Source organism: Gnatocerus cornutus, chromosome 7 (genome assembly GCF_029298725.1).
Source record: "Gnatocerus cornutus isolate USDA-ARS CGAHR chromosome 7, icGnaCorn1.1, whole genome shotgun sequence".
Lineage (NCBI taxonomy): Eukaryota > Metazoa > Arthropoda > Insecta > Coleoptera > Tenebrionidae > Gnatocerus > Gnatocerus cornutus.
Genome location: NC_142239.1, coordinates 12095710 through 12119115, shown reverse-complemented (window position 1 = coordinate 12119115; position 23406 = coordinate 12095710). Strand labels below are relative to the sequence as shown.

General features: G+C 36.7%; 1 protein-coding gene across 1 annotated transcript; it reads right to left on the bottom strand.

Annotated features, from left to right (window-relative positions):
• Positions 1 to 1022: 1022 nt before the first annotated feature.
• Positions 1023 to 17991, bottom strand: LOC148171051 (calcium-activated chloride channel regulator 4-like). The gene is made up of 4 exons (XM_088041120.1): positions 17759 to 17991; positions 4515 to 4945; positions 2890 to 4463; positions 1023 to 2836 (listed from the first exon to the last, which is right to left on the bottom strand). The coding sequence occupies exons 1-4, from the start codon at positions 17903 to 17905 to the stop codon at positions 1383 to 1385; spliced, it is 3606 nt and encodes a 1201-aa protein (XP_087897246.1). The 5' UTR covers positions 17906 to 17991; the 3' UTR covers positions 1023 to 1382.
• Between the last annotated feature and the right edge of the window lie 5415 nt (positions 17992 to 23406).

The following is a 23406-nucleotide window of genomic DNA, read 5'->3' as shown; positions in this document are numbered from 1 at the left end:
AAAGTCCAAAGATTTAACAAGCCATAATAAGAGTATCCAAGAAAAATCTACGAGATTAAGAAAATTTAAAAAATATGAAGAGAACTTGAGGACACACTCAAAAAGAATCTACAAAGCCCAAATCAAAGCTTTAAACAGAATCTAAAGAAAATTAGGGACCAAAAAAAATATAAGAAGAATTTAAAAAGAATTTATGCTAGATAAGAAAAGGATTTAAAAAGAATTCAACAAAATGTAGTAAATCTAAAGAGAATCTAGAAAATTTAAAAAGAATAAAAAAATTATCTGAAGAATCTGCAGGAAAATTTGAAGAAATAGAAAGAAAAATGTCAAGAAAATTTAAGAAGAGTTTCGAATTAATTTTAGAGGCTCTAAAAAGAATTTAAAAAAGCACAAAGAGAATTTATAAATCTACTCCAAAGAACACATAAAAACTCCAAACAGAATCTAAGAATAATAGAAAAAATTAGAGCCCAAAGAAAATCCAAGAAGAATCTAAAAATCATTCTAAAAAAAACAGGCTCAAAAGAGTCTAAGAAAAATTATATAAAATCTATAAAATGTAAACAGAATTTGAAGAATTGGACTGAATTAATAGAAAATAAAATCTAGAGAAATTTGAGAGAATCTAAAGTTGATATAAAAAAACCAAAAACTCTAAAGACTATTTAAGAAAAATTTAAAATAAAATTATGGAAAATCTGGAAAATTTAATCAGAATTAAGAAAAACCAAAAAAAATTCAACAGTTCCACAAATTTGCAGTCTGCATGCAGTACATAATCCTGTAAAATCGTTTAATTGCATTTATTTTATCGTATAAACAAAGCTTTTAGAAACAAAAATAGAAATTTTAAAAATTAATATTTTTTTTCAATTAATTGAAATTAATTGTCGTCTTAATTTTTTTTATAATTTTTTTTCAAAACTAAAATTTTGAAAAAAAAACGTCCCAATAAGTTAATTAAAAATAATACATGTCGAGAGAAGGAGGAAATTTTCGGAACCTCTGCAATAAAACGATTTTTGAACTGAAATTTTTATTTTATTGCGTATTGTGTCGAGACATTACAAAACAATATCAAAATATATACAATTTTGTCTTACATTTAAGAACTACCCTATCTATTTACAGAGAACTACAGAGTTATGTATAGCTAAATGGGACAATACACAGCGATCCGCATTTGCCAAAATCATATAAGGTGAGATCAGTCTCAAATAAAATTTGTATAAAACTACAAATATCATCTTACACGCTAAGTACTGGCTTTTATATAACGTACATCAACATTGACTAGTAAACAAAATTTACAAAAAAATCAACAAAAAAAATTACACTTCATACAAATACGTCGTACAAGTCTCAGTAATCACGCACCGTTACACCATCGTCACATTCCGTCTTTTCTTATCACCACTGTTAACCGAAGACAGCGATCCTTGTAAACTCGGATTGAAAGGAACCAACGCCTCGTTCCTCTGCATGGACTGGTAGATTGGATGTCCCTGTTGGTTCCCTTGATGCACACCATAAATATTATAATTCACCGGATAACCATTGGAATTGAACGCCGGAAGTGGAGGAACCGGAGGAGGTATGTGTTGACCTTGATAATGCTCGGAAACCAGGTGTCCATTCAAACTCATATGATCCATATTTTGACCATTGAGCGACATGTGGTCCATGGGAGCACTCATCATAAGATCCTGATGAGCCTCGTCCATATTTTCCAAAGGACTGTGCCTACGCTCGTGTTCGTGCAGAAGTTGAGAGGCGCTCCAAGAGTTATACGGACTGAGAGTGTGGCCACTGCGCCCCAAAGTGCTGTTGGAGATGACGCTCAAGCCTTGGTAGCCGTTGTTGGGGGTTCCCAAATCACGCTGCGCCATCTGTTGCTGCTTCAACTCCTCAATAAGTTGCTGTTCTTGTTGATTCACCAACGAGTACCTCTTCTTCGGGTCCTCCTCATACTCGTACTTGATTGGTACCCCAACTTGATGAGGATCCGGAATGTCCGTAATGTAGTTGTTTTGATTCTGCGCCACGTGTTGGGGGCTACTAGGGACAATGGTGATGGCCGAAGAAAGTTTATCGTTTTTAATCGAACTCGTGGGTTTCTTATGGGTGTCGCGATGATCGCGCTTCTTCAGCACGCAGAAATAACAATACACTATCAAAAGAATGACCAAGAGGATGACACCTATGGCTATGGGGAGAATCAACTCCAACCCCACTGCCATGGGTTTGGAGATGCTCGGACTTTCTAGACTCGTCCCCACGGACCCCATGTCGTTGTTGGGCCAAAAAACTTGCTCGTTGGAGGTGTACGTCGGTGGGATGGTCGGTGGAGGAGGTGGAGACGGCACTAAAACTCGTATCCAGTTGGAGACCGGCCCACTCAACTCCGAAGAATGCCGCGGATACGCTTTGATCGCAAAGTAGAGAGGTTTATCCAACAGTTCTTTATTCATCGACATGTCGATGGTGAAGGTGGTTTCAGAACCCGGAGCCAGTGGGTGTGGTTGACCATCCCAAACTTTCGCGCTCGTTTCAAACCCATCAGTTACGTCTTGCACGTTTTGAGCGAATTTAATTTCGTAGCGAGAAACGGTTTGGCCACCCATATCCGGCGACGTCCATGAAAGACGTGCTTTCATGTCTTCGGGGATGACTTGGGCTTTCAAGTCGCCGATGCGGCCAACAGACACGAGGCTTTCGCTCGTGATGTCTTGGGAAGTGATCATGATGGTTACCTTTGGTAAGACTCTTTGGAAGGGTGAGACTGGAGTGACTCCCGTGGAAGAGATCGTCGAGCCACAACACGGCTTGTTATCTAAAACTGAAGAATTAGCACGGAGTGGTAAGGTTACCACGAAGAAAACTCACCATCGAACTGCGTGGTTTCCGTCCACGTGTACGCGGTGTTCCCATTGTCAGTCACGACCACCTCGAAATTGTACAAGCCCGGTCCTGAATTACTGGCGCTAAAGTAGCTGGTGTAGACGCCATCGCCTTTGGTGATGTCGGGGTCTCCGGCTCCAGTATCCAACAATTCGATGTGGTTTTTATGGGGGTACGACCCATTGACTTCTGGTTTGGTCACCGTAATTTCCACCTTCGCCCCCAGGACGGGAATCTCCCCTTTCTTCACTTCCACCAGAAGGATCAAAGGACCATTCGCCTCGTTTCTATGAGTCCAGAACCTCGCTCTAGTCACCGGCGCGGTTTCAGAAGTCGGCGTCGCGCTCACTTGTAAAAAATGGGGCTGGGGGTTCCCAGGGTACGGCTCCACTACGTAAGTCCAAGTACCACTCTCGGAGATGTTGGCGGTTAGTCCAATCATCTTAAAATCAATGTATCTGTCGTTTCTTTCGGAGAAGACTTGATGGCTTGGACTGATCAGTTTCAAACTCTTGATCAAAGGAGTGACGGAATTGTACGTGAAGAACGTGAACTGCGAGGGTTTTCCAAGAGTCGAATCTAACATAAAACTCCCAGTGATGGAACTGCGACCATCATCAGTGATTTCGCGCCGGTGGATCTCCATCGGCAAGTCCGAAGAGCTTCCAGAATAATAAGTTTGTACAATGTCGTAAAGAACATTCTTCAACTCGAAATACGTGGAGAGGAGCGTCATATCAACGTTGAGCTTCTTCTCGAAGACTGTATAAGCAACCCCTCCTGTCTCTTCCGCGAGGATGTTCAACATATTAGCCCCCATGATGGTCGGGTAGTTTATAGCCGCGATTTTAATCTTGGATTTCTTCACTTTTTCTACCGCTTTGTTGATTTGTTCGTTTTGGTTCATTCCGGGTGCGATCACCACGATGACGTTGTTCGCAGGACCGGACTTCTTCTCCCGGTCGTTCAACATCTCAACTGCGTCTTTGAGCGCGCAGTCGAGACAACCAGGCTTGAGAAAATCGCTGGGGGTGTAGGGGATCTTCGAGTAGAACTTGTCGCGGTTGTTGCTCTCATCGCGATCGCTCTTCTTCATGGAGACGATGTCCAGCGCTTTCTTCGAGGTTTCTTCCGCCAGCACCATACCAACTTCTGTGTTTTCCGGGACGGTGTTCAAAGCCCAGTAGCGCAGAGCCAGACGGAGGTAACTCCAAGACTCTCTTTGCATCATGTCTTTGGTGTTTTCCAACACGAAGACGTAGCGCGTCAGGTTTTGTTTCTTGTACGTGATTTGAATGGAAGTGTCAATGAGCTGGTTGCTGTTGACGTTGTTGATTTGTGTGTTGGCGGTGAAGTCCGTGTGCTTGAGGATGACGTCGAGGACGCTTCGTCTTTGACACAAAGAGTTGTGTTTGGTGGGGGCGAAGCGGTCGTGGTTGCCTTCGTCGCAGAACATGGAAACTTGAGGAGCCTCCGCGGCGAACATTATGGAAGAACGCGCCTTCTCGTTCACCATGTTGGTGGTGTTGTACGGCACGTGAGGGTTCGACGTGCAAATCCTGCAAAAAGAATTGTTAAATCGTGAATAAGAGACGTGGAGGAGGACGTACTCAAGGTGATCAATCGGGAGATCCGAGCAACCTGTCGCTTTCGCCTTCTTCTCATGGTCATCGTAAAAGCACATGGGGTAAATGGGGTCATTGTAATACCCTTGCTCTTCGAAGACGCCGTAGCGATACATCGCAAACTCCTTCACCAGCGAACGCGCCAAACTTCCATCTCTTTGCATGAGACTCTCGTACGCCAGGTACACCTGATCCCCAGGTTGCCCACAGCCTAAACTCTGTTGAGTGTAAATCCTCCCTCTGGCAGGTCCACGCGGCAACACCGTCACATCAGAGGTTTCACCCGAGCCGGAAATAACAGTTGAGGATGCGCAAGAATCCGGCCATGTTGGCGGAAGTAAGACAGTTGCCGAACGAAGGTAAGCCCTGCTGTCGAGGGCGGAGAACAGGTATTGAGACGCAGTTGTAAGGGTTTCCTGAAATTGAAAAAATTCAATGAGATGCGCTGTTGGAGAGGTCGTGTGAAATGGCATTTACATCACTATTATGTCGATGGCCTACTTTCATCAGCCTACGTAAAGAGCGAAGAACGCATCTGCAAGGATGATACCGTAATCATAAACAATGATGGACGGGCTTAGATAATTATCGGTTTATTGGATGGGGGCTTCCAGCGAGGTATTTGAAAGGAAAGAGCAGCAAAATGATAAATTGGAGTTATTTGAAAGCAAAGACTTTTAAATTTCTGTGTGAAAAATTTCTTCCGATGTTTTAGTTCAATGTTCTATTCCCTTAGATTTGAATTTTTAAACAAATATTCATTGGATCGAAATTTTAATTGTGGGCATTCTCAAAACCTCAAAGTCGAACAGTATTTCTCAAAAGTTCGAAATTTCAAGCGGATAAGAATGAAAATAATCTAGATAAGTTCAACATTATGAATCTTCACGGTATCGAATTATGAGTAGTGAAGTTTTAAAACAATTAAAAGCAGAAGTTTCGAACTGGTATTTACATTTTCAAACAAAATTTCTGTATAAAAAATAAGCAACTTTTGATTTTTTAGTTTAAAGATTCATTCACCTGTATTTTAAACCGAATATTCATTACACCGAAATTTTATTTAAAAATCCCAGTAGTTCGAAAGTTAAAATTTGCTTTACATCAAATAGCAATTTACTAAAACAACTGACTTTGTTCTTCTAAAAGTGGCTTACAATCAACCTTGAGCGGTAATTATGTAATCGTCCCAAGCACTGCTTATTCTTCATTTTTAATAGACCTTTTAAATGTAATTAGAAGATTACATAACCTTCGGTGTTGAGTATGACTACAATCCTACAATTTGCTTTGGAATCATGACACGATTTTGCCCGAAAATGCCTTCTTTGTTCCATTAAACTGGTGCGAATTTGCATGAATTAGCCTCAAGAGTACCCAGCCCGACCTTGCTCGTTCATTTCTACCAAAAATAGTCAACAGTTCCGCATTTCTAGTAAAATATTTGTATAATAAATAACATTCATCGCCGGTAGCCCACCAACCATGAAAAATCCACGTAAAATACGACTTCCAGTAGCATCTCGCATTAAAGTCTCCTCTGCGCCATTGTAACGCTCCTCCATAAATTTCTGGCGGATTAAAGAATATATGGCCGAGAATATTTCTCACAGTTGTGAAGAAAATCGTGATTCAATCACCAGCAAACGGGTCCACCTCGCGGCGATCACGATCCGAATGAAATTTAACGAGCGATCATGGCGACGAAACTGAAAGTGTGGAGGAAATTCGGAAAACGCACGCCACTGGTTGGGGGGTCAAAGGTGGTCGCGAGCTAACGGGAGATTAACCAGAGACATGCTCGTCGGGTTTGATCGCTTATTATTGGCGGATTTATGCGTAATCTACCGTTAAAGTCATTAGTGGTTATTGTTGAGAAAGAGAATTCGGATGAGGCGACCTTGCGTGAACTCTGCAGTTTTCACAAGACATTTTCGCCGAGAATGAAATAAAAAGAAATAAAATGAGTCAAAGATCACGAGGCTGGACGTGTTTTATCGGATTTCGGATTTTTGACACACAGGATTTAAATTTAAGGCTTGAAATAGCGTGACACGTTTCAGGAAATGTCTTAACAGTTAAGTATTTTTAGATAACAGTAATGTTTAAATACCGACGCAATTAAGAAAGTTAGTGAACAACGCTAAACATTTCAAAGAAATTCACACACCGTATGATTCTGTATTGTCGTGAAATTAACACGTCGCCTGTTGGAAATAACGTCTTTACGCGTTTTTCGAAGAATTCTTGGGTTGTTTACTTATGGAATTAGATAAATCGGTTATCACTGCATTAGTTCGGTCAATATTTAGCGTTGCAAGTTGATACCAAAATTTCTTAAATGCGAAAATATTACGAAAACGCCGAGTTTGTTGTGTTAACACACTGCAGGAAAGTCAATGCCCGCGATAAGATAAAACTGCGGCAATAAAGATTCGGTAGTTGGTAGAACGACAACAACTCTAACGATTGACTTTTGGTAATTTCTTATTATGGAAATGTTTGCGGTCTGTCTAATAAAACCGCCTTTATTGGACTTTATTTGCATCCGTAAAACATTCTCGTTTGCGATAAAAGGGAAAATAGCTATTTATGGAACTAGAGGCAGGAGTGATCCATTTTATAACAAGACGTGCTATTGACCATCGAGGGACAACTGCGCTTATTAAACGCGTATTTATACTATTTTTTGTGTGTTGCCATTATTTTAACGTCTTTTTGGAAAGACAATTTGAAATTTCCATTTAGGGACATTTGTGTGTTTGTGTGTTTGCCTCGTGTTTCATACAAGTTTTTTTCTAATTTGGCTACAAAACACGTTAGAATAAAGATATAACATTTTATTATTTATTTATAAGAATATTTATGTATTCTACTTCATTAGGAAAGCCATGACTTTCAATTAATTTTCTGTAAGCTACAGTCATTCCAGGTGTCATTTATCAATTGTTTTTTCAGTGTTACCTTTCTATCAAAATTTTCCCCATTTAGACTACCCTATGGTCGAATAAGATAACAAGAACGCCATCTAAGTGCGTTTGGAATTTCGAATTCTGTTGGTAGCACTTGCCTTTTTGACATTTTGGAAAAACAATAAACAAAAATGTCATTATTGATGTGAAATGTCATTTTGTAATTTGTCATTTATGAGATCAAAATATTGTGAAGAAACTGAATTAGATTAAATTAATTTTGCATCGAATTTGATGATTGTTGACGTTTGATTGGCAGAAAAACACTGTCTCGTCGATCGTTCATTAATGAGGGTCATTAATAAACATTTTTATGTACTGCTGGCGACCACATAAGGCAATTCACCTCAAACAATAAAAAAAATTTTAGCCGCCTCTAGTTAACTACTTGTCCTACCGATCTGAAATTTGGCCAGATGATAGCAATTGAGCTGCCCTTTTGATTGATATACAACTCAAAAGCATTAATCGTTGTTTTCGCACTGAAAAAGCTTCTTGAAAATCACCCTAAAAGTCCTACTAAAAACCTATTTTGGTGTTTATTCGTGAAGCAAATTTACGTTATTTCAGATAATTTTACGCAGAATTTCGCGATGAATCCAAATCTGCGTTCAAAATTCCCGTCCGTCAACAAATAAGGGCAAAGAACTCTCCCATCGATTCCACGAAAAAGTCAATTCAACCCCAAATTAGCTCATCGAAATCAATAAAGCGCTATTTTTACACACTTGAGGGTCTTTTTGCCCATCAGCCTGCTAAACGCCAAAGTGTCCGATTGCCTTTATCGTTTTCCCGTCTCGAATATCGCCGACCCCTCATTTCGCACAGGTTTCTTTAATCTTCAAAGCGACCAGTGGCGTAACACATTATCGATTTCATGGTACCCACCGTTCCCACGGCATTGATAAAATCGTACAATTGTCTAAAATTAGTCCTTGTTAACATTGGCCGTGTAATCAGATAATGCACTGAGATTCAAGATGTGTGGGCAAAATCCGACATCCCGTCCACTTTTCCCTCTCCGCTCTTAACTTAATAACACCTCAGTTTAAAGATACTTTTCTATGGAATTACTTGAGATGACGAATCAGTTTTCAGTTAGATTTTTCCGGCGATTATACCTTCTTATTATGCGGTGTGAACAGGTAGAAGGAACCCAAAAAACGTTGAAATTTGACCGGTGACACTTTTAATTCTTCGAGAGGTCAATCGGCGCGTTGTACTAATTCCCCGGGTAAAAGAACACCGGTGATAAAATCGCACGAGCGCAAATTTATCGTTATGGCATGAGTATGTAAATGGACGAGCGAGCGAATGTGGCGCAGAGGTCGCAAAGTCAAAATAGTGGACAGGTTGAAGACGTGACAACTTCTCCAATTTCTGCAGCAGTTGCGGGATGAAGAGCAAAGACCACCTGCTTCGCATTTTCTGAAATTCCAATAAGGGGAGGACACGTGGTTTGTCCTTGTGATGTAAATCGTACATTGCAGGGTCGATAATTGAATTGCAGAGGGTGCATATCCGAGTATGCACGCGATTAGCATTTCAAAGAAATAGTTAAGGGAATTGAAATCGCTTCAGCTGAAACAAAGGGAGATGATCGTGTGGAGCCCTTTGATGTGTAAAGACGCGGCCATCACGAGGATGTAAATTAACAGTTTTGCTCTTCGGAGCCGTGAGAACTGAAAGGCGCTTCGTGACTCGAAACGTTAAGTAAGAAGATGCTGCAGAAGAAAAAAACCAAACACATACAAGAGAACGTAAAACGTAAACATACATGCGCATCACCACAAGTTATAAATACCATCACCTAAGCAATTACGATGGCGAGGAAAACCAGCTCTGAGGTTAACCTTTAGGCCGTTATGAATTTTTTCTTGTAATTAAAGGTCGAAGGATCCTTTCCAATTGCTGCCAATCAAGAAAACAAAACCGATTTGCATTAATCCACCTGCTTCTTCCGCTATTAACTTGGAGCTTTAATTACTTCTCGAAATGACGTCTATTATTATGGTACTAAGTGCCGTTGTATGGTACCATGACACACCCACGTAGCCGAAATTTGGTTACATAATGATAAGGATTTTTATAATTAGGTATTTCAAACGCAACGGATCGTGATGGCCTGAATGCCGTGCCATATGAAGTTATAACAATGCGACTTTCACATCGGATCAGCATCTTTTCAATCGGCTAATGCCAAACTCGCCCTTTTACCTTTGAAAGACGCGAAGAGGTTTAGCAACGTGCGGCCTACTTCGCGCGGAATTCTTTCATTTGTGGATATTGTGTGCTTTAATTGGGTTCTCATTAATTATAAGAAATATTAATATAATAGGAGCGACGTTATGAAAAGATGAAACTCATTTGGGACGACGCGGTTCAAAGACCTCTGCTGCAATCTTCCAGGGAACTGACAATTTCAAATCATTGTCATTAAAACGAGATCTTTTTGGAAGAGCCCAATTTTTCATCAGATTCAATCAGTTTTGTACTGTTGAGATTTTTAAAATCCGAGCATTCGATACCGTGAATATTTGCGATATTGGACTTATAGACTGTTTTATTTTCCCATCTGCTCGAAATTTCGAGCTCCGTACATTAAAAATTTTGATCTTATAAACATTTGTTTAAAATTTAATTCTAATGAACGAAACTCCGAACCAAAACATCGAAAAACTTTTTTTCGTCATTTGAACTACTGGGGTTTTTAAAACTTGACTAACTAAAATTTCGATGTAATGAATATTTGTAACATACTTGTCCCTTGAAATTTCGAACTTTTGAAAAGTATTGTTCGAGGCTTTGAGATTCTCGACATTCAAAATTTGATCCTGTGAATATTCGTTCAAAAATGCAAATCCAGGGGAACGAAACTTTGAACCAAAATAGCGAAAGACTTTTTTATAGGAATTTCATATTAGTAAATTGCTATTTAATATAAAGGAAATTTTAAGTTTAGAACTACTGGAATTTTTAAAAAATGACTAAATAAATATTTAGCCGTAATGAATATTCGTAAATATTCTCATCCTCTTGAAATTTCGAACTTCTTGACATTATAAAATTTGGATCTTATGAACATTTGTTTAAAATTCAATTATAATGGACGAAACTCCAAACCAAAACATCCAAAATCTTTTTTTATACAGAAATTTCATTTTAGTAAATCGTCATTTAAACTACTGGGGTTTTTAAAATTTGACTAACTAAAATTTCGATGTTATGAATATTTATGACATACTTGTCCCTTGAAATTTCGAACTTTTGAGAAGTTATTGTTCGAGGCTTTGAGATTCCCGACATTCGAAATTTTGATCCTATGAATCTTCGTTTAAAAATGCAAATCTAGGGGGACAAAACTTTGAATGAAAATATCGAAAGACTTTTTTATAGAAATTTTATATTGGTAAATTGCTATTTAATATAAAGCAAATTTTAAGTTAGAACTACTGGGATTTTCAAAAGTTGACTAACTAAAATTTTGATATAATGAATATTCGTAAATATTCTCATCCTCTTGAAATTTCGAACTTCTTGACATTATAAAATTTGGATCTTATGAACATTTGTTTAAAATTCAATTCTAATGGACGAAACTCCAAACCAAAACATCGAAATTATTTTTTTTTTATACTGAAATTTCATTTTTGTAAATCGTCATTTGAACTACTGGGGTTTTTAAAAGTTGACTAACTAAAATTTTGATGTAATGAATATTCGTAAATGTTCTTATCCTCTTGAAATTTCAAACTTCTTGACATCATAAAATTTTGCTCAAATAAATATTCGATTAAAAATACAGGAGAATAAAACTTGCCGGGAAAATGCTTGAAATTGATAGCGAATTTCGAACTATTGAGACGCACTTTTGGACGCAGAGATTTTGAGATTCTCGGCAAACAAAATTTTGATCCTATGACTATTTGTTTAAAAATACAAATTTAGGGGATCGAGACTTTAAACTAAAACATCGGAACATCTTTTTATACAAAAATTTCATTTCAGAAAATTGTTATTTAATATAAAGCAAATTTTTACTTTTAATTTAGAACCTGACTAACTAAAATTTCGATATGGTGAATATTCGTAACGTTCTCTTTAAATTTAGAACTTTGGCATTGTAACATTTTGATCCAATGAAAATTCGTACAAAAACACAGAAGGAAACAAAAAACACAGAAGCTGATATTTTATTGGTAAAAAACTCGACATTTGCTTGTAGAGCCATCTTTTAACCAAAATTGACATTATTCATTCTAACTTATCATTTAAAAAAATTTCTCGATATAAATAAATCCTGTGCAAGAAAAATGGCGTATCGTGTAATTACCGCGCCTGCATGAAGGGGGTCCATTGATTAAGAGCGTATTTACATAATTTACGACGGGCCTCCGGTGGGCACCACAACTAATTAGCCACACAAAGCCGGTTCATATATTAAATTATGACAAGTCGTATTGTGCCCAGAAAATACCGATCTTTGTTGTGCTCCGGGCAGCCGCTACCGTGTAAGAACCAGAAAAAATAGCCGATGGAAGCGGTCGGTCGGCATCGATATTGAATTAAGTTCTGCGGTTATTTTATGTCCATAGAATTTCTCTTGTGGTTTAAAAGCCATTAGCCGGCTCTTCCGTGTGGACGGATTCGCTTACGACCATTTCCCAGAATGAGGAAATCTGTGTTGGCATCGAAGAGTCGTGGGATTGTTTAATTAACCAATCCAACCTTGCCGAGCCTCGCCCATCATACCAACAGGTGTTAACAAATAGACAAACATCTTCATGTTGATTTTCAATTGTTGAAATTATCACGGTAGCCATATTTTCGTTCTCGGCTCATCGTCTCACGCATCGTCGATATCACCCATGGGATAAATCACGTCGCTCTAGAAACGTGAGGTAGACGCTCACGAAAATCGAACGATTACCATCGAAAACTCTTTGTTCGATAATGATGGAGAGAATGTCAAGGAAAGCGTGCTGAAGATCCTTGGAAAAGCGCATCATTCGGTGAATTGTTGTTGCAATGCTTATTTGTTATTAAAATTGTTCAGGTAAGGTTACATCATGACTCGTTTGTTTTTGCTGCGGGATGTTTTTCAAAACTTGTGTTTGATTCAAGGCGAAAACGTGACGGTTTTTGAATTCCGCGATGCTAATCGAGAATGAAAATGGATTTTAATGAAGCGAGGCGCAAAAATCACGGGATTTAATTAGTAAGACGTTAATGCATTGATTGACAAGTTGTAATTGTATTGTTTCCATTTCAAGGAAGCGATAAAAGCGAACTCGCAGTTGCACTTTCCGTTCTTTTAGAATGTGATATTCGCTCGATATTATGAGACGTTTTATCTGTTCTGAGAGCTAAAGAATATTTTATTTAATAATATCCAGATTCCTCCGATTCCAAACACACTGGAGAATGTTAAATATTGGAGAAACTATAAAGATTCCATCGAGTGAAAAATATTCACAGAATCCACAAATTTCAGGGATTTCCCAGAGGTTAAAAAAATTAAAAGTGAACATGTTAAACGGATACACCTATACAGGGACCGGCAACACTTGTGTCCACCCTCAAAATCGTCTTTAATTTCAAAGATAAAATTTTGAAAATTTACATACGCTTACAGTTGACAAAGCTGTAGAAGCTGACGCAAAAATTTGATTTTTATCACTGACAATTTTGGCGTCGCGACGCCTTAAAAATGAAATTTTTTGTTAATTGTGAGGGTTTATGATATCAACCTCTAATTAAATTTTTTTTCAATATAAATGTGTTAAAATATCTCAGTTGTCATTTTAGATTCAATGCAAATTGTCTTCAAAATTTGAGAACAAAATGCTAATTTATCAAGTTAATTTCCAATATCATTACGTCAAAATTGGGAACTACGTTTACACCCATCTGTCAACATCTTGTGTCACAAATGACATTTATTCTTTGGTTTGCTTTAGATTGTAACAAAAATTTTGCTTGGTAAAATTGTCGCTTTGTCGATGTTAATTAACGATTTCTGGTGTCCATAAAGTGCAACATGCCCGTGTTAATCAAAATTAACCTTTATAACTGTGAATGAAGCGACTTGTGAAATTTTGGTGTAAACGTAGTTTGCCACTGCGCTGTCATAATTTTGAAAACTAACTTGATAAAACAGCGTTTTTTTCGCAAATTTTAAACACAATTTTCATTAGATTTAAGATAAAAACTCAGATATTTGTATCACAGTTATGTTGAAAAAAAAAAATAATTCGTGAATATTTCCGCAAAATCTCAAACATCGCTAAAAATTATATTTCTTAGGCGTCGGGGCGCCAACCAAACCGTGATAAAAAACTAATTTTTGCGTCAGCTTCTAGAGCTTTGTCAACTCCGAGCGTATGCAAAGTTTCAAAATTTTATCTTTAAAAGTAAAGGCGTTTTTAGGGGTGGACACAAGTGTTGCCGGACCTGTATATTATTGCATGTAAATCGGTCGATACCACGCTTATTTATGGAGCAATTTTAAAGTATTGGTGCTCATTTTACGCAGAACTTCACGTAGAATCCAAAAAAATAAGAGCTGTTAAGATCGATCTGCAAAGAACTGGGTTATGAGCGATCAAAATTTCAGAAATTGAATTTTGAGTTGGAAAATATTCAAAGCTCAATATCTCCGAAACCACAACAGATTTTGAAAAACGGATTTTCGACTTTTGAGGACGTATTCTAAACAAAAAAAACTCAAAGAATTCGATGGTCGTGGACCACCCTGTATACCTGTACAACCTTTCTGCTGCTATCAAAATAACAAACAGTTGCATCAATTTTTCCTAAATGTCCCGATAAAACCGAATCCTGCTCACACTGACACTAATGTCCCCGTCAAAAACTCCATTAACCTTATCAAAGACCCAAGCATCCCATTAGAGAAGTTAACATAAAATGAAGCGTTGATAACTTAGTTTTATCAAAAAAAAACACAAATAACTCTGATGATTCTAACACAAACCAGTATTGTCCGTTTGGAAATAAACTCATCATTTTAAATTAACCATGATAAATCCGCCGTTATTGCCATAAGTAGTTTCGTCGTAACAAGCAATTTAGCAAATGATTGCTCTTCTTTCGACGTTATAATTCCTTCAGTAAACCAATATCTTGTGAGCTTTGAACTAACTACACATTCGGTATCAAGAGGAATTTTATCAAGTCAGAAACGTGGGAATGATTTTCCATTTTTATCTTCACTGCTTGGCCAATTTTGTTCAAATAACGTTATAACACTGTTGGCTAGTTAAGCGGAAATTGTACACTTCTTAATTTTTAGTTCAATACTAATAAAATATATCCGTATTTCAAAAATTATAACTTGTCAGGCGCGTAATAACTATACTTGAGCCACGCTGAGTTCTTATTAAACTTGTTTATAAATGTTTCTGTGGTCAATTTAACATCAATTTACTTTAGTCTGTCCGTCTAATCGTCATGCAGAACAACCTTTAAGTAGAAGTATACCGTTTTTGTGATGGTACCGAAGACTGGAATTTCTCTTCAAACGCACAATTAGTTCGGTTTTTATCGAGGTACTGCTGGTGTGGCAATGTGGGCCATACATATAAAAGAGAAAATACGAAAGAAGAAAAACCGCTTTTCTGGCGGAGAAAATCTCACAAGCTGCATAGATATCATTGTGGCAAGGGAATTTTAATAGCTCTTGACCTACCGGAAAATGGAAATATTGCAATGAAGAAGCGTAATTGTATTCTACGAGAGAAATGCACTAGAAGAATTTTAAATCTCTCCAGCGAATGCCGCCAGAGTCGCGAACCTTTTTAGTTAGAACGAAATATAAAAATTTCTAAACTGTGTTTTTTTTTGTTATATAATTTTAGAGACTTGGTACAGTTAATAAGAAGGTCAAAAAGGGTAACCTCCCCAAATTTGACCTTAATAGCATCAAAACTACCAAAATTATGGGGGTTAATATGAAATTTTCAATTTTTTTTTCAAACTAAATGTGGAAATTTCTAAAAATTGTCTCCATAGCTCGATAATTTTGCCGTTTAGTACAGTCAACAAGAATGACACAAAGAGTAGTTTCCCCAAATTTGAACCTTATGGCGTCAAAACTTCCGAAATTACAGGTGTTAATAGAGAATTTTTGACATTTTTGATCCAAACCAACTATAAAAATTTCTAAAAAATGTCTCTTTTGCCCAATAATTTTGAGACTTGGTATAGCTAATAAGAAGTTTAAAAAGGATACCTTACCCAATTTTGACCTAAATCGCATTAAAAGTACTAAATTTATGGCGGTAAATATAAAATTTTCGAAATTTTTAATTCGAACTAAATGTGAAAATTTCTAAAAATTGTCTCTTCCACTCAAAAATTTTACCGTTTGGTGCAGTCAAGGAGAATGATACTAAGAGTAGTTTCCCCAAATTTGAAGCTTGCAGCGACAAAACTTCCAAAATTATAGGTGTTAATAGGAAACTTTTGACTTTTTCGATCCGAACCAAAGATAAAAATTTCTAAAAAGCGTCTTTTTTGTTCTATAATTTTGAGACTTGGTACAGTTGATAAGAAGGTCAAAAAGGGTAACCTCCCTAAATTTGATCTCAATAGCATCAAAACTACCAAAATTATAACGGTTAATATGAAATTTTCGAAATTTTTTATTCGAACTAAATGTGGAAATTTCTAAAAATTGTCTCCATAGCTCGATATATTTGCCGTTCAGTACAGTCAACGGAAATGACACAAAGAGAAGTTTCCCCAAATTTGAACCTTACTTCCAAAATTACAGGTGTTAATAGAGAATTTTTGACATTTTTGATCCAAACCAACTATAAACATTCCTAAAAAATGTCTCTTTTGCGCAATAATTTTGAGACTTGGTACAGCTAATAAGAAGTTCAAAAAGGGTAGCTTACCCAATTTTGACCTAAATCGCATTAAAAGTACTAAATTTATGGCGGTAAATATAAAATTTTCGAAATTTTTAATTCGAACTAAATGTGAAAATTTCTAAAAATTGTCTCTTCCACTCAGAAATTTTACCGTTTGGTGCAGTCAAGGAGAATGACACTAAGAGTAGTTTCCCCAAATTTGAAGCTTGCAGCGGCAAAACTTTCAAAATTACAGGTGTTAATAGGAAACTTTTGACATTTCTGATCCGAACCAAATATAAAAATTTCTAAAAAGCGTCTTTTTTGTTCTATAATTTTGAGACTTGGTACAGCTAACAAGAAGGTGAAGAACGGTAACCTCCCTAAATTTGATGTCAATAACATCTAAACTGCCAACATTGTAAGAATAAAAAGGTAATCTTCAAAACATTTGGTTAGAACTAAAATTAAAAATTTCTAAAAATTGTCGGCTCAGGCGGCAAACATTACTATCGAGCCGTAAAATCCTAATTAAAATTGCTCGAATGTAAATAACTATCTTATACTGCTGTCATCGAAAACGACAATTAATTTACGCAATTAACGCAACACTAGTAGTGCAGTTAGTACAAGGTTACGTTCTTGTACTGTCGTCGCTCGTGTTGTTTAAATTTTTATATTACATATGAAATACCGTAAATCGATACAAATGTAAAAAATCATGTACGGTACTCTCGCGCAAAGCTCACAGCGAAAGCTCGCTCACATGCTGGTTTAAATAACCATTTTACTGCAGTGATTAGCACAGAGGCTAAAAACTCGACCGCAAATTACCCAAACGGCAGGAATTAGTTGGTCAAAGTGAAAACCCGAATCCACGCTCAACTTCACAAGTAAAAGTACCATCGACAATTAAATAAATACGCAGACAATGGTGATAAAAACTCCACTTTCAAATCGAATTTACTATTGTCAATTGATTCGAACTTTCTAGTGACTAATTTCCTAGATGCGAGGTTTCACAGCCGAAATTGGAATTTCAGATCCATCAACACGTGAATGTGCATTTTAAGAACCATAAAATTACCGATTGTATTGGTTTTGGAGGACAATAGAGGAACGAGTAATTACAGCCGTTAAAAGCAGATAAAAGTTAATCTCGGTATTTATTCTCGGGACCATTAAGTCACCAAGTGGTGTTATCAAAGAATTTTAAAAGGCGGCGGACAATAACGGGCCGCAGACGCTGACTTGGGGCGCGCTAATCGAATCGCGAAATTGATACTGATAAGTTAGCCAACAATTGAAAATCGCTGATTGTCCGTTTCGCCATTGTTTAAATGGAACGCAACTCTTACATAAACATTTTCCGGTGATTTACCTCTAAATTATCCAGGACGATCCTGCAATCCTTCACGGGGACTCCTTCGGTGATCTTGACCACAAAACCTTCATAAGCACCGTTCTTCAGCTCCAGACACGAGCAGTGCCCCAAAATCACCAAAAATCCAACGAACAACCTCTCCATATTTCCCTTTTTTTTTTTTCTTTTTTTTTAACAAACACTCATGTCTTGCACTGCACTACACTATCGATTGTTTTATCGTCGCCAGGACGACCGTTGGTACAATAACAACAATGTTCAGTAAAGTAGACGTTACGCTCCGGTAGTGGCGATACGCACCGACAACTTTTGGTAGCACAACTGGCCTCGACGAAGAGTCAGAACGAACTGGCGGCTCTGAACTGGAAGAGCGGTGGAATGACGCGACGACTCCCACTCAAGAAGATGCACCGATGCACGGTATCGCACAGTGGGTAAGCGTGGTAGCTGGTGCCTGAGGGTGGACGAGGTTCTAGCGGGTTTCAGGATGCACCGGAGCGAGATGGCACGTGAGAAGAGTTGCAGCGGTTTTGCACAAATGAAGTGCATTTCTTGGGTAATTGCTGGCGGGGAAAAAGGGTGGAAGTGTTCCGGGGGAAAATTCGGAAAAAACGGAAGTATTGGGTGGTAGTGTTGTCTGAAGATTTTGATAATTAGGCGAAGAAGCGGACCAAAATTATGAAAGTTAAAATTTTTAATTCCTACTAAATCTGAAAATTTCTAAAAATTGCCTACTTTGCTCGATAATTTTGCCGTTTAGTACAATCAACGAGAATAACACTAAGAGTAGTTTCTCCAAATTTGAACCTTATAGTGTTAAAACTTCCAAAATTACAGGTGTTAATAAGGAACTTTTGACATTTTTGATCCAAACCAAATTTAAAATTTCTAAAAAGTGTGTTTTTTGCTCAATTATTTTGAGGCTTGGTACAACTAACAAGAAGAACAAGAATGGTAACATTCCCAAATTTGACTTCAATGGCGTCAAAACTACCAAAATTATGGCGGTTAATTTAAAATTTTCGAAATTTTAAATTCGAACTAAATGTGAAAATTTATAAAAATTGTCTCTTCTGCTCGTTAATTTTATCGTTTGATACAGTCAACGAGAGTGACAAAAAGATTGGAATTCCCAAATTTTAACCTTACGGTGTTAAACCTTCCAAAATTACAGGTGTTAATAGGGAATTTTTGACATTTTTAATCCAAACCAAATAGAAAAATGTTTAAAAAACGTTTCTTTTGCCCTATAATTTTGAGACTTGGTATGTACAACTAACAGGAAGAACAAGAAGGGAAGCCTCCCCAAATTTGACCTCAATAGCATCAAAACTACTAAAATTATGGCGGTAATATAAATTTTTCGAAATTTTTAATTCGAACCAAATGTGAAAATTTCTAAAAAGTGTTTCTTTCACTCGATAATTTTACCGTTTGGTACAGTCAACGAGAAGGACACAAAGAGTGATTTTCCCAAATTTTAACCTTACGGTGTTAAACCTTCCAAAATTACAGGTGTTAATAGGGAACTTTTGACATTTTTTATCTAAACCAAATACAAAAATTTCTAAAAAGCGTCTCTTCTGCTCTATGTTTTTGAGACTTGGTACAGCTAACAAAAAGGCCAAAAAGTGTAACCTCCCCAAATTTGACCCCAATAGCATCAAAACTACCAACATAATGGCGGTTAATATGAAATTTTCGAAATTTTTGATTCAAACTAAATGTGGAAATTTCTAAAAAGTGGTTCTTTTACTCGATAATTTGACCGTTTGGTACAGTTAACAAGAATGACACAAAGAGTGATTTTCCTATTGAACCCAGTGTTAAACCTTCCAAAATTACAGGTGTTATTAGGGAACTTTTGACATTTTTTATCTAAATCAAATACAAAAATTTCTAAAAAGCGTCTCTTTTGCTCTATGATTTCGAGACTTGGTACAGCTAAGAAAAAGGCCAAACACTGTAACCTCCCCAAATTTGACCCCAATAGCATCAAAACTACCAACATAATGGCGGTTAATATGAAATTTTCGAAATTTTTGATTCAAACTAAATGTGGAAATTTCTAAAAAGTGGCTCTTTTACTCGATTATTTTACCGTTTGGAACAGTCAACGAAAATGGCACAAAGAGTGGTTTCTCCAAATTTGAACCTTACAGTGTTAAAACTTCCAAAATTACACGTGTTAATAGGGAACTTTTGACATTTTTGATCCAAATCAAATACAAAAATTTCTAAAAAGTGTCTTTTTTGTTCTATAATTTTGAGATTTGGTACAGCTAATAAGAAGGTCATAACGGATAATCTCGACAAATTTGACCTCAATAGTATCCAAACTACCAGAATTATAGCGGCTAATATGAAAATTTCGAAATTTTTAATTCAAACTATAAATGTAAAAACTTCTTAAAATTGTCTCCTTCACCCGATAATTTTACCGTTTGGTACAGTGAACAAGAATGACAAAAAGAGTAGAATTCCCCAATTTGAACCTCACAGCATCAAAACTTCTAAAATTACAGGTGTTATTAGGAAATTTTTGACATTTTCGATCCGAACAAAATACAAAAATGTCTAAAAAATGTCTCTTTAACTCTATAATCTTTAAATTTGGTACAACTAAGAAGGTCAACAAAGGTAATCTCCCCAAATTTGGCCCCAATAGCATCAAAACTAATTGCAAAATTTCAAAAAATAATTCCGTACAGCGAACAGCGCAAAAGATCGTCCTAGAAACGATTCTAATTTCCCATTTTTATCTCGCTACGTAATATTTGCATTGCTTTATTAACCTTGACCATGAATCACAATTGAATGTCGATACAACAGCGAGAAGGCTGATCATAAAACGCATTATTTTGCCATCAAACACCTGCTCCAACTCAACGGACCAGAAGCTGCTTGAAATTCTTTCAAACGCAGTTTTCAAACTCATTGACCTATTTTGTTTGATTTGGTTGCATCGTTTATTACTCTCGATCATCTTGTTTAAAACTGGATAAACAATGCTCTGTGGGTGTTGAAACGTGGGTTTCTTATGCAAGTGAAAAGGCCATCATAAAATCAATTTTAGATTTAGACAATAGTTGAAGCAGGATGTATCGCTATGAAATTTATTACGCAAAACAATGGTGTTATTGAAATTCAGATTAATTGGTTTTAAAATTAGTCTCCGGACGGGGGAATTTAAGAGCGGCAGCGAAAATGCATCCATTTTCATTAGGGATGCAAGATAAAATGCTTTTAGGGTTATCTATATTCATATGGGCAAAATATTTTGGTGTTCTCTACAAAGTGAAACATTGTACCCTGTCTAATCGCCCATGAATTTCTCAATTTCCATGCCGGTGCTGAACCCATAAAAACGCGCATAAAGGTGGTACTAAACCAGTCGAAAACAGCAATCATGTAACATAAGCCTAAAACAAAGTGCTTAACCAAAGTGAATCATTTTCTTGCTCCCAGAGCTATAAATCAGTACTCATCGCATGACATTTCGCATAATAACCATGTCGAATTTCCTCCAACCGCGTTTGCTGTGAAATTTGAATAGAAACATGTCTGTCTGCATTAATTTAAAGCAAATACCTGAAATGAATGCGGAGAGGCGTTCCAATCAGGTGCCCCAAATCATGAATTACTGCGGCGTTAAAAGCCGCTTTATTTAAAAAAAATGGGAATGAAATAATCGCGTCCAAAAATAAAACGATTACTGTCTGATTTTTACCTAATTAGAAACACGTGTGTTGAGAAGGGAGGAGAATCCGAGCCGAAATTAACCCCTTGATATAAAGCAGTGTGTCGTCTTTATGTAATCTATGGTGGTATTTCGTTTGCTTTCAACTGTCAACTGCACTACTTAGAGGATGCTTAAGATGCCGCCGCACCAGACTAATTTACTGAGATCTTTTGGTTTTATCCTATTAAGCGCAATGGAAGACTATTTCGGGGGTTCGCTGCTAATGCAGTTATGTGGATATTTGTAAACAGTTTTATGAGGAAATTCTATTGATCTCGGATTTATGGATTCCGGCTAAAATTGGACCCGAATAAATTACAGAGACGTGCGCTTTCAATCTAGATTTGGACTGGGAAATAACGTCGAGACTTTTCATTTTCTTGTGGCGCGGCGGAGGAAAAATGAATGAGGGTTAAGAGATTACTTTTGGAAGGATATGATTGGAGTTATTTTTATTTCGGGATGGAGCATGGTGTGAAAAGACGAAGCTTTACAAAGGCAAATGAGGAGATTTTACTTTTATTTTACGATTTTACGACTATTCAATGATTTTTTTTATTTTTTTTTTGACGTAACTGAGTGATCGGTCGGTATGTCGCTTATTTATGGAGCAAGCTTAAGGTATTAATGCTCATTTTACGCAGAATTTCATGTAAAATCCCAAAAGGTAAGATTTCTTAAGATTGGTCTAAAAATAACTGAGTTATGGCAATCAAAGTTTCGGATATTAAATTTTGAGTTGGAAAATTTTCAAAACCTTACATTTTCGAAACTAGGAAACATTTTGAGAAACTGTTTTTATCATCGTTGATTTCGTGCAGATGTCAGCTGTTTTCTTGCAATTCAGCCGTTGAATCTTGATAAAAAGTAATGGTTTTGTAATTTCGAGCCTTTCTTTGCGAATTCAAGCCAAAAAACATCGAAAATCAGCGAGAAATCGTCGTTTTGCATTGAAATATGCGGATTTCTCTAAGAATTTTAATGATTTCGTGCAGATTTCTGCAGTTTTCTTGCAATTCAGCCTTTAAATCATGATAAAAAGTGATAGTTTTGTAAATTTCGAGCTCTTTTTTGCAAACTCAAGCCAGAAAACAACGAAAACCAGCGAAAAATCGTCGTTTTGCATCGAAATATGCGAATTTCTCTAAGAATTTTGATGATTTCGTGCAGATTTCTGCAGTTTTCTTGCAATTCAGCCTTTAAATCTTGATAAAAAGTGATGGTTTTGTAGATTTCGAGCTCTTTTTTGCAAACTCAAGCCAGAAAACAACGAAAATCAGCGAAAAATCGTCGTTTTGCATCGAAATATGCGGATTTCTCTAAGAATTTTAATGATTTCGTGCAGATTTCTGCAGTTTTCTTGCAATTCAGCTTTTAAATCATGATAAAAAGTGATGGTTTTGTAAATTTCGAGCTCTTTTTTGCAAACTCAAGCCAGAAAACAACGAAAACCAGCGAAAAATCAATATGCGAATTTCTCTAAGAATTTTGATGATTTCGTGCAGATTTCTGCAGTTTTCTTGCAATTCAGCCTTTAAATCTTGATAAAAAATGATGGTTATGTAGATTTCGAGCTCTTTTTTGCAAACTCAAGCCAGAAAACAACGAAAATCAGCGAAAAATCGTCGTTTTGCATCGAAATATGCGGATTTCTCTAAGAATGTTAATGATTTCGTGCAGATTTCTGCAGTTTTCTTGCAATTCAGCCTTTAAATCATGATAAAAAGTGATGGTTTTGTAAATTTCGAGCTCTTTTTTGCAAACTCAAGCCAGAAAACAACGAAAATCAGCGAAAAATCGTCGTTTTGCATCGAAATATGCGGATTTCTCTAAGAATTTTAATGATTTCGTGCAGATTTCTGCAGTTTTCTTGCAATTCAGCCTTTAAATCTTGATAAAAAGT

Bases quoted from the DNA above. Each gene is read 5' to 3' on its own strand.
- LOC148171051 (XM_088041120.1), bottom strand. From the start codon at position 17,905: ATGGAGAGGTTGTTCGTTGGATTTTTGGTGATTTTGGGGCACTGCTCG. The intron at 4,946-17,758 runs GTAAATCACCGG...TTTCAATTTCAG, and splicing joins TCGTCCTGGATAATTTAGAG to GAAACCCTTACAACTGCGTC. The intron at 2,837-2,889 runs GTGAGTTTTCTT...CTTCAGTTTTAG, and splicing joins GGAAACCACGCAGTTCGATG to ATAACAAGCCGTGTTGTGGC.